At 45.4% G+C, this 12,189-nt stretch overlaps 1 protein-coding gene and 1 long non-coding RNA gene across 9 annotated transcripts in view; one reads left to right on the forward strand and one right to left on the reverse strand.

Moving 5' to 3' along the window:
* LOC117803825 overlaps nucleotides 1-2,073 on the forward strand; it is a 32,271-nt gene extending 30,198 nt beyond the window's left edge. Inside the window, exon 3 of the long non-coding RNA XR_004627933.1 lies at nucleotides 1,876-2,073. This is a non-coding gene — a long non-coding RNA (uncharacterized LOC117803825). The remainder of the gene's footprint in view (nucleotides 1-1,875) is intronic.
* Nucleotides 1-12,189, reverse strand: part of ASAP1 (ArfGAP with SH3 domain, ankyrin repeat and PH domain 1) — a 335,958-nt gene that overhangs the window by 224,103 nt on the left and 99,666 nt on the right. The window contains exon 4 of one of the 8 annotated variants that reach the window (XM_034668622.1): nucleotides 10,155-10,256. The exons of the other annotated variants lie outside the window; for them this stretch is intronic. Coding sequence (XP_034524513.1) covers nucleotides 10,155-10,256 — 102 coding nt within the window. The remainder of the gene's footprint in view (nucleotides 1-10,154; nucleotides 10,257-12,189) is intronic. 8 annotated transcript variants of the gene reach the window in all.

Consider the following 12,189-nt stretch of genomic DNA (forward strand, 5'->3'; position numbering starts at 1 on the left):
ATTCTCCGACTCTTACCGAAAAACCACAATAAAAACGAATGTTCTAGCTTAAACAGCCATTTTTGTAGTTTTGATTTTTTTACCCATAAACTGAGTATCTGTTACAAGAAGCCCTGGAGAGAAAGACAAAGGATTAACAAGGGGCAGTGTGAGCTACACACTCAGCTTCCCAGATACTGTTACCTTCTCTCTTGGTCAGTGTGTGCATGTGTGTGTGTGTGTGTGTGTGAATTAAACAGTCCCACAATGTTGATGCAGGACAAAGTCAGTCCAGTCTCCTAACTCTGTGCATGAGAAAACTACTTCAGAGAGGTTAAACAATGTACTGGAGGTCACATAGCTGGGCCAGGACAGAAAAGTTTAAACAACAATCAGCCCAATCCACTAGTTCTGCAGAATGAAGAGACAGGCCAAACAAAGTGGACAAACTTCTTCTTCTATGCTTGTGGGCAGGGAAGGGTGGGGTGCGGTTAAAGGCTGTTTCTGTCTTTAAATGTTCTGGGATGCTCACACCACCAGAATGCACTGGCCAAAATACCTTACCCTTCAAAGGGCACAGGTCAAGTTCAGATGGCTTAAAGACACCGACCTCTGCTGCTTGACCTCTGGGGCTCTAGATACCAGGACCTTTTCAGTCCCCGTGGAAAAGGAGATGGTCTTCTCCTTGGCAAGAATAAATAGGTGTTAGTTACTGGAGACACCTTCTGGGCCAATCCAATTTTGCCACTATACAGCATGGTGCCTTAATTCAATGTGTGATCTAGAGGAAGTCCCTCTTCTCTCAGGGCCTCAGTGACTGGGTTAGGTGATCCTTAAAGCTCCTTCCTGAAATGACAATATTTTATTATCCTGGGAAAGCAATGGTATTCACTCCAGTAGAGTGTGACGTCTGTACATCAACACCTAACTTAAATTCTACATGGAAATATGCCTTGGTCTTCTGCCTCTGGTTTAGATTGAACTGGTTTGTTTTTACCTTCATTTCAGAGAACATGAAGATATTAACTTGGTTGGTCCTGGACACCCACACAATTGAATGAATACTGCCTAAACTGTGTGCACGTGTGTGCACGCATCATTAGCCAGTAACTCAATCTGTAGGTTGCTGATTTCATGTCCGTGTCTACCCGAGAGCCCTATTCTGGGCATATGTGCCACGGCAATAGTTTGCAGTTCTGGAACAAACTGGGAGTCACTCCAAGAAAGTAGCTATCACAGGTACAGATTACTAATATGAATTGAAAGTAAGAATAAAGTGTTCACTAATTAAACAGAAGAGCACCGACAGTAAAACTAACACAGTGGGGTAAGAACAGACTCACCGAAAGTTAAATTATCAGATGATGCCTCTCACACTTCCCTGTATTTCGTTCCTCCTGAAAGCTGCTAACCCAAAAGATATATTTGATTAAAAAACTGGCCTCTCCCATACCTGAATGGACTGGTCAATCTTAGCATCTGAGAGAGAAAGGGAAGGAATGAGAAGGAACACACAAGGTACCACTAAGCTGTCATCAGGAAGGTGGTACTTTTGCCCCACCAAAGACAATCAGACTTGAAGATGATTCCAAATCAGACCTCCTCCTGTTTCCAGGAAATCTAGGAGCAATGGAACCCATTAAACAACATCACAGGGATTCAATTAGCAAAATTCCAGCAAAGAATATGGGAAACTCTATAGGATAAATAAATAAAGGAGAAAAGGGTGGGGTGGGGGGGAGCAAAGGACACATCACTCTTATTTGAATGCTGATTTGAACAAAGAGACCAATGAGGAAATGTAAACACTAAGTGAATATTTAATGATGCTAAAGGAATTTTTAAATGTGGTAATAATATTGTGGTTATTTTTTAAAAAGAACCTTTATCTTTTAGAGATACATCCTGAGCTCTACCATCGGTGAAATAAATGATCTGTGTGGGACCTAAGGAATAATCCCGTGGAGACAGCCCACCCAGGAAACTGGTGGGACAGCAATGAAGCAAGAGTGGCCATAAACTGGTTCTTGCTGAAGCCAGGCGCTGTATACAGGGGGGCTTGTCATCCCCTTCTGCTTTTTCTGTATTTTGACATTTTCCAGAATAAAAAGTTTTTTTTAAAAAAATTATAGACGTACAAGTTCTGCCAAAATCACAAGGGGAGGGAAAACCAAGAAACTCACGGGCCATTAATACACACAGATGGACAGATCCCCAAAATGAGGATAAAGATCAGAGAAATGTGGCCTATCCCACAGAATTCCTATTATACTTCCCTCCCTCCTTTTTATTTTTTTAAACATTCAGCTCTTTGCTGTTTGTAGGCTTTAAGAGTCAATCCTCCTAAATGGTCTGGTGCCTAGGACAGCGACAGCTTCACAGCTGGAGTAAGTTCCTGAACTTCTGCTTTGCTTCTTTCAGTGGCCCTCAGAGTGTGGTGCCTGGACCAGCAAGGTGAGCATCACCTGGCTACTTGTTAGAAATGCTAGTTCTCAGGCCCTATCCCAGACCTCCTGACTGAGGAACTCTGGGGGTGGGGGCCAGCAGGGTGTTCTAACAGGCCTTCCAGGTGATTCTGACGCACACCAAAGTTTGGGAACCACGGACATATTCCATCTGTTTGAAAAAGGCCTTTCTTTAAAGTTAAAATTGGATGGACCTAGAACGAGTAGCTCACTCACAAACTAGCGAACTGGGGTAGGGAGGCAGAGCTGAGTACCACAGAGGTGCCAAGCGAATGACTGAGGAGGCCTCCAGATCATTTTTAAGTAAATTTGGTGGATCCCCCAAATAAAATCTAGCCTCTATACCCATCCATTGCCACGTTCAACAAAAATAAAATGATCTTAAAATAAAAAATTGTAAAGGGCCACCGCCTTTCCTCACCTTTGCTGCCCTTGCTAGCAGGGAGAGCACAGACACATGTAATCCTCCTTCCAAATCTCTCACCTTGGAGAGGAGAGGGCTACTCCGCTCTGCCGTCCTGGGCTGGAGAACCAACGGTTTCAAAGGAACACCTTCATGCAGATTTACTGTAGGTCATCTGCAGAGGAGAGCACCAGCCTGTGGTGTTCTCAGATGACAGTTCTATTGGCCAAGTTTGAAAGCAGGAGACTCTGTGAGGTGGCAGAACACATAAGGTCCTCACAGAACACTAGAGGCGTCAGAGAAAAAAAAAAAAAGAACACCACGGCCTGAAACCGTCAGCCCCCAAATACTCGAAGCTTATGCATTTTTATCTTAAACACTGATTACATTCGGAGTAAACGAAACAACTCAAGACTTCTCTTCATCCCTGCAGAGAAGAGGGTGCAGGAATCGTCCTCCGTGAAGAAGGCTGTCTGCACTTAATGCCACCTCACCGGCTGTAATGTCTCTGTGCTCTCCCCCCTCCCTGCTTCAGTGCAGCCCCGCGGACCACTGGCTTCCTCTGCACGCACTTCTTGCAGTCCACCCCTACGCTGGCAGGCAGCCCACCAACCACTAACTCAGTGTGACAGGAAGTCAATCTGGAAATAAAAGTACTGCATATAAATGAGCATTCTCAATGAAGGCCTAGAGTGAGTCACCCTCGGTGGCATCTCAAATTGGTTAAAAAAGGCCACTGTTCAGAAAAGAGTCATGTATACACAGCTGTGGCTCTGGGTCAAACAGGTAAACTTGCTCCCCACACGCAAACTTCGCACACGAATTACACTGAGTGTGCAAGGCATTCAGATTGTGACATCCTTGACTTGATTTTTAAACCACCATGTCGTTCTTTATGAGGCTCTCCAAACACTTTGAAAAGATGAAGAGGAAGAGAAAGAGAAAGGGGAAGAAGATGGAGCCTTTGCTAAGCTCCAGCTATATTGCTAGGCATGGTGCTGACCTCTAATTCATTTAATCTTTGCACACCATACAGTGAGTATCATTATCCCCATTTTATAGAGGAGAGAACTGAGGCTTGCAGAGGTAACAAATGGTCTGGGAGCTACATGTTTCTATCAGAATTATACAATGGCAAGGTAGAGGCCCAGAAATATTCAATGGTGTGCCCAGGGTAACAGAGCTAATACCCATGCTAGGAACCAAACCCACCCCGGCCTGCACCATCCCAACACTTGGGCCAACTTTCTGTACCACAGCACACTACGCTCGCAGGGATGCCTGTGAGGCTGGGACCTGCACAAACCTGCTTGATCCAACCAGAAAGGAATCACATATAGCAAAACAGTCAAAATGCTCTAACTGGTGCCAACAGAAGGGAACTGAGCCGCAGATGATACCAAACATTAACAATCAAAGGCTGGTTTAGATGTGGTCGGATATGCAGACAACTGTTTCAGCCACAGCAGATCAACTAACTAGATTTTGTTCGGGCCAAGAATTAACATTCATTTGCTTACTCCGAACTTCTACACTTGAAAGAGGGAGACAGACAACCTGGGTTCAAACCCAGGTCTTCCACAAACTGGCTGGGTGACCTCTGAGACTAGGCTTCTGATTGGAAATAAGCAATGTCTGCCTCCAACACCGTTTTATTATGAGGATCAGAGGAGCGAATGTGTGAAGAATGTCTGTAAACCAGAAAGCACTCCACAAATGGAAAGAATATATATCAGCTGGACAGGTAGAGAGTTTTACAAGGAAGCCCTGGGTAGCCCCTAATCATGCTAGTGGCACACGGAAGTCATTCGAGGATTTAAAAAAAGGAGGAACAAAACCAAAAAATGCTTGTGAATACTCCACAAAACAGCTACTCCCTTTGCATAAAAGCGAGAGAGACCATGTAAAATAATTATCATGCCCTGTCCCGGATCCAAGTTGAGATCTAGAGACAGAAAAGTCAAACTGGGTCGCATGAGTTAAGAGCCAGGAACTGACGTCTAAGGCAGGGTGGCAAGTCTCAAAACCAAACTATCCACAAATCATGTTCGTAATGAAGACAGATGCAAACAAGTGGGAAGAGAAATCTACAAGGTGAGCAGCGCACAAAGAAGAGGCTCTGCCTTTTTCTCCACGGAGGAGAGGTCACACTCTAGGTGAAGTCGAGCTAAGAAACAGGTCGTTCTGTGCTCCCCAGTCCTGTATTCCCACGGAGTCCACAAGGAAACGCATCCATTAGCAGGGCTCCTACCTCCCAAGTTTGGCAGGACAGACGAATGTGCCTCCTGCCAGCAGCTAGCCTACCGGAATGGTTTTCAGTGAACCACCTCTGAGGTTCATGCAACCACCTCCCCTTCCTGGGCTCCAGGTCACTAATCCTTCAATGACTCTTCCATCTGACCCCAACTGTCTACGTCCACACCCCAACATCACTCTCAGCAAGTTTAGCAATGGGTGACATTCAACCCTGACTTCCCCTATCTCTGCTGCACTGACCTCTGTCTTCTCCCTACCTCAAGGCCCCTCTGATGCGGCCCCGGGACAGACACCCCTGTCTACACACATTCTCCTCTTCTCTGGAGTATCAGAGTCCCAGTTTTTAGCAGGACATTTTGCCACTGGAAACAAAAGAATCCATTTCTCAGTCTTTCTTGCAGCTAGATTAGCCAGTGTGTTGTAGCATTATATGGGTTCTGGAAGAGAATAGATTCACTTGAGAGGGCTCAATTTTGCCTTTCTTTTTTAGTATGTGCAGCTCAGAAATGATAGCTGAAGCTCCAGCATCTATCTTGAGCCTTGATGTGACCTTGTAGGCAGAAACCATGTGCTGAGGAAGGTGGGACAGAAAAAGAAACCTGAATCTCTGATAGCATCACACCGCAGATCTGACATTCCAGGCATATGTCCATGCTCATTTTAGGTGGCAGAGAAATAAATGATATTTATACCTCCTTTTGTTTTGCCTGTAATATGCAGCTCAACCTTATTCCAACTATTATAGGTCAATGACCAAACAATGGCAAGAGGTGAAATGGATAGGAGCACAGTCTGTAATATGGTAATTCATTAACAGGGGTCCAAAGACATCGAAGGCCAATGTTTCCTCACCTTGTGTCAGTATGGGACATCCTACTGAATATTCCAGGCCCTAATATCATTTGGTCCATCACATACCTTCAGACTTATTCCTACTTTGTCTTTGATTTCACATCTTTCATTTTTTCTTTTAAATCTCTGTGGTTGTCTATACTATACCTTTTAGGAAAGGACCATAAATATGTTAAAGAGAAAAAAATCTCCAAAAAATGTGCATAGACTGTTTCTTCTCTTATAAAATTCAGAAGAATGGTACCCAAGCAAGTATTCTTCACTCACCCACCCCTACACATCATGACACACATCATTACATGCTAACATCATACAGCCCCAAACGGTCATGAACCCCCCCCCCCCCCCCGCAATCAGCCAAAATCTGGCAAGATGGAATGGCCTTTGCAGGGAAAAGACATCCCTGTGATAAACCAGAATACACCGTCAGGGTTTCAGTTACTGTAGGAAGAGGGCTGAACTCTAGGATTCACTGAGCTGCTGCTGAGTTTCTAGGATTCTGCCGTGGAGTAATTCAAAGTAAGGAGTGAAGGGGTTGGACCTTCTGCATCAATCAGGATGAGCCCATATCCTACTTGAAGGCTTTTTATAGCCTCTGCCCCTAAATGGAACAGTCAAGTCCATCATTTATGCCTCCTCCAGCCCATACAGGTACTATCATAACATCTCCCACAGTTGATGGCACTTAACCAAGAAAATAGTTAACTTCATTGTGAGGTTTTGAGGCCTGGGGCTGTGCTGCTACCCTGTTTGTGTTACTGGTGCTAAGAGTGAACACAGAAGTTCAGGAAATGGTTGCTAAGTAAATGGATCAAGTATGAATAAATCAGTGAGCCAGCCAGGGAGCTATGCACCTGCTCCTGGGACCTTACCCACCATCCTTTATCTATCCTCTCTCAGTCTACCGGTGACAACTGCTAACCTAGTAACACTGGCTGAAGAGATGAACATGAGACAGGAGGCCTTTCCCTCATGGGACTCATGCGCTGCCCACTGACGGCAAGAAAGACCTGCTAACGCTGGGAAATGGGGTGGGGGACGCTGAGGAAGGACCGGTGAAGAAATGGTTGCCGCACTACTCGTTACTTCTACAGAAATAGCTAAAATAAGGAACAGGAAACTGTTTGCAAATGGGTGTGCAGAAAGCACCCACCGATAATGTCCTATGACAAGGCAAGAAGGGAAAGCACGACAGTCTGATGGGCTCCATGGAACGACGGTGCTCTTCTGAGGAGGAGCACCTGCCTGCGGCAGGTGAGAGGGGCCCAGAGCGGCAGGGGTGGGGAGAAGTGCTGTGCGCCAGGCACTCCCTTCAGCCTCCTCCAAAGGCGAGGAGCAGGCGGCAGGCCGCATACCCTGAGGGCCACGACACCAGGGTGAATTAATTCCAGCATGCTAGAGGACTCTGCCCTGTGCACTTTCGACAGAAACCCCCGTGGCCCTCCCTCAGCCCGGAGAGGGGGCACTGCCCCGCCTGCACACCGGCAAGCCAACAGCAGGTCCCTTTCCGAACGTCTTCAAACGGATGGGTGAAAGAGCTGGGGTTCGGCCCCTGTTTGTCTAAGTTCAAACAAGGACCGAATACTTGAAGAAATCTTTTTTCCCCTCCACCTTGGAAATAGGATGCTGAGTCAAACCAAAAGGAGAGCGAACAGGTCAACGGAAAGCAGGGTGGGCAGGTGCGAGTAGTGGGGCCTCTCCCCCGCAGCCCTGGCCAGCCTCGGGCGCCCTGGGAGGGAAGATGCCGGGCCACTTGAATGCCTGAGAGAAGAAAAGCCTCTGCCGCATCTGAATGGAAATTACAAGAAAATGAACACAATTTATTAGAACTTAAGAGCAGTCACTCCTACGATCAGCTCGGCTGTCAGTCTTCTGAAGAGTTTCTACAATTTCACTTCCTGTGCAGCAACCGCGCTTGTTACTTGGAGAAGAGGCTGCAGGGGAGCTGAGCACCTTGGTGAAGAATGCAAAGATGGCAAGGAAGCTGGCGATGCCAGAGAGAGAATGGCTCCCTCGTTTAAGTCACTGTTGCACTGCATCACGTAGCCAGGAGCAACCCCAGCTGCCGCTCATTTTAAGAGAGCCATTTCTGTCCTTAAAAAAAATAGAAAAAAAGAAAGAGAGAGAGAGAGAGAAAGAAGAGAGAGAGGGAGGGAGAGAGGAAGTAAGGAAAAGTACGCTGAGAAAAATCCTTGACACTTCCCAGACAGATTACGCTATTAGTGAACTACAACTAAACAGTAAATAGGGAGGAAGGAGCCTGCTCTCAGGGGGATGGGGACTTGTCCCGGGCCCTGAACTGCCGTATGCTCAATGCAGGGGTGAGGAGACACCCAGGCAGTCCAGAATGGAGGAAATGTGTGCACCCTAAGAATGGGGAGCCAGGACTTCCCTGGCCTGGGGATGCGCTCACACCCCACAGGCGGGAACATCAATTGATGTAACATTTCTGGGAAGCGTGTGGCAATGTGCCAAAAAAGCCTTCAACCAAGCAACTGAAATCCTTTCCTAAAGGAGCCATCAGAATGATGACCAGAGCAAGGTGTGTACTAAAATAGTAAAAGAATGGAAAAACCAACATCAGTGACAGGAATATGAATAATAAAGTAGGTAAATCTATAAAATGGAGTATCATGCAGCCACTAAAACAGAAGGTAACATTTTTAAGGAGGAAAAAACTTTGTAAATGAAGAAAAAGCAGAACATAAGGCTGTATTTACAAGATGGCACAATAGCTACTTCATACAATAATTATTTACATGTGTTATATATAATCTCAACTATTACTATATAATACATAGAAAAGTAAACTTTAATGTATTTCTGTCCAGTTAACACAATTAGAATTCTCAAAATTGCGGTATACAATTAAAAAGATATATTTTTCTGTATTTTCCATATTTTTATAAGGACATATTACTTTTATAGTCAGAAAAGTCAACATATTTTAATGAAGAAACCAAATTTATCATTCCTACCAAGCAGTCTGGTTTCATTGCCAAAATGGAATACCCAAGGGCATATGTCACCTGCTTCTAGATCTGTGATCACAAGCAATAGAGTCAGTCCTCATACCTCGATTAGAATTTAGACACTGAGACGACCAAAGCTGTAGGAGGCAGGAAGAGTTCAAAAGAAAATTATAATCAACCTAGTTCTAAGCTTTCCACATTCCCAGGGACAATATCTTTCCTTTCAGGGTCAGCTAATAAATCAGTGGAGAAAACTCATAGCTTCTCCTAGTCTCTAGCAGGCCACTCTGAAAGTGGAATTTATCTGTGGAGAAGAGTAAAACTATCTAGCCAGAGACATCGATCGGGCCTATGCAGACATCAACACCCCTGCCCTAGTTCACTTCCCAGCGAGAGCAATACACCTAATCTGCATTCAGGTAAAGGCAGCAAAACAAGTAAACAAGTAACAGGCTCCAAACAGAGAGAACCAGAAGTTTAAGGAAACTTTCTTGTCCCATCCCATATAAAACCAAGATGTTGGCCTAAAAGACTTAAAGAGCGTATCAATTTTTAAATTCTGTGATTGCAAGACATAAATTTGATCTTGAGCATGTTAAGCCATTTTTGTCTTAGAAGAGCAGCTAATTAAATCTTCCAGAAGGTAGTCCATTTCCTGCAAAAATGCGGAGAATATAGTGGGGTATAGTATAGTCCCAGTGGCTGCAGAGACAAGTGACTGCAAAGAGGCAGGTCTGGCATTTACAACCCTCTCCACAGCCTCACTTTGCCACCTCTGTGAGCACAACTTTCAAGTTCAGCTGCATACAACCGCCCGAGCTCCCACACAGGCATCTGGTCCAGTGCCCAAGCTTCTGAAGGGCAAGGAGAAACAGGCAACAGGGTAACCAATGAATTGGGAGTTCAAGTCCCACCTCAGGCAACAGGGATGTAAACTCTGGGACCTGTTTCCATGTCTACAAGAAGACAGATGGCCCCACTCAATTGGGGTCTCTCTCCAACTCTTCCACAAAGTACCCCTCAGAAGTCAGACGGTGCATCTTCAAGCACTCACTCTAAGTACACGATCCTCATAAAATCTGTTTGAGCACCAATACTCATGTATATTTTGCTTTCTCCTGTTATTTCCCCCATATTTTTATTTACTTCGATTTATGATTGTTTAAACATATGTTGATTGCTGGTCATTTAACCTAAGTTCACCCATCTCCCCCGCCCCGCGCTCACCTCTGAGGAACACTGATGCTCCCAGCAGGCACACCACGTCTGTCCTGTAACAGCACTCCTCCCGTCCCAGTGCACCACACCAACCCCCGGAGAACTCATTCCCTAGTGGGAGATGCAAGGTTCATAACAATCAGAAAAATCCCTGCTAGAATTTTCTATGATAAAGTAAAACAATGTAGGTGCAAGTGCCTGGCCCCTAAGAGAAGGTGAGAAGAGAGAAGCTAACTCTGAATCTTACAGACTTGTTTTCCTAATCGAACTGAACTTGCTTTGAAAACGTTCAGCGAAGAGTCCTGAGCTGGGAGAGCAAATCATAAATATTGCATTGAGGATGCTACTGCCAACACAGTTCCTAATCTCTAGAATTTCTTGTCGAGAAGAATGAGGTGTGGGGAGGACAGGAGAGGCAGTGAGCAAAACACACACAAGAAAAACAATTTCAGTGCAACAACATGGGAAGGAAGGCTGACCAGGTTAAGTACGCTCTGTGACAGACTGCATGAGGACCCGAGAGAGAAAAATCCATACTCTAGTTCCAACGAGAAGGCTCCTTGCAGATGAATTTCATGCCATCTGTGGTAAAAAACAAAAATGCTGTAACTAACCATGATTCCTTCTCTGTCTTAGATGCAAATAAATGATGGAGTTACTATAAACTGCTGAATTCATTCTGAGTCCCTGCAGTTCCCTACAGAAGTGTTATATTGATTTTATCCCAAGCTGCCTCATTTTACCTTGTATCCTCATCTTTAGGCTTCCATATTCTTCAAGATGCAGATGGGATACATATTTTAAATAACTCACTAAATAAAGAACCAAGGAGCAAGGAACTGGATAAGGGAAAGTAAATATTATTGACCATTCTAAAAACAATTTCTGTTGTGCTCTGATGAGGACTCAGCACAAAATAAATAATGCTATTTGGATGCAGTTCAACAAATATTTACTGAGTGATTACGGCAAATCCTCATGCTAGGGATTGTGAAGAATGCATAGAACACATAGTCCTTGCCAAGGTGAGTTTACAATCTGGTAGGAGAGACAAGATGAACACATAAATAACTAATGAGGGGTAGGATGTGATAAGGACAAAAGAGATACAAAGCCCTGTGTTGCAGAGAAGTGGGGAAAGGTCACTTTCAGGCCAGGGAGACAGAAAGCTTCCTAAGGAAGGCAGCGCACGGGTGGGGCTCTCTTACGGCACATGCACGGGGCCGCCTCCTCCCAGGCTTCGGGACACCATCAACATTTGTGGGATCAAACTGCATGAGAAAGACCAAGAGGCAAACGGGCAACACAGAGTATCCTGTACAAAGGACAGAGTCCCTGTCACTAATGACAACGATGCCCAGAGATGGAGGAGAGCCTGAGGCCCTTCAAGCACGGAGAAGCAGCTACTCTGCCTGAGGGTAAGGTAGAAGCCAGACTTGGGGCTCAGCACCACGTGCTGGAGACCACACCTCCCAACCCCGCAGCAAACTGAAGCATGGGGAGGACACTATGGACGCTTATTTAGGGATGTGTGTTGAGAAAAAGGAGTAGGAACTCCTGGTGTTTTTACACACTGGCACAGAGAAGCAAGAGGGAACATCCTTTCCCAGTTCACTTTCCTACAAACAAGCAAGCCTTTAGATGCTATAACCAACAGCAAGAGACATGGGAAGAGGCAGTATTAAATTGTCCGGGCTCCTCCAGACAAATACACGTCTTCTAAGGCACAGGTTTCTACTTGTTAGTCCCTGTACTGCTGGGTGAGAAAGTGAACACCATTCCAATTCCATTTGTGGCAGAGATGAGATCCCCACCACATTAAAAAGCCATGTTCCACCCCTCTTCCTTCCCTCTGCTCTGCACGTGCCCCTATCCCCCAACTCCAGCCAGAATGCTTCCCTCCTCCTCTACATTCCCATAACCTTTTGCAGACACCACTATGAACCACTCACCACACGGTATGAGAGTCACGCAGACATGTGTACGTGAAGCACCTCGCACAATGCTGGGTGCTCCACAGATGTCAACAGGAGCTATGTCCCCT

The sequence above is a fragment of the Ailuropoda melanoleuca genome, chromosome 9 (genome assembly GCF_002007445.2).
Source record: "Ailuropoda melanoleuca isolate Jingjing chromosome 9, ASM200744v2, whole genome shotgun sequence".
NCBI lineage: Eukaryota > Metazoa > Chordata > Mammalia > Carnivora > Ursidae > Ailuropoda > Ailuropoda melanoleuca.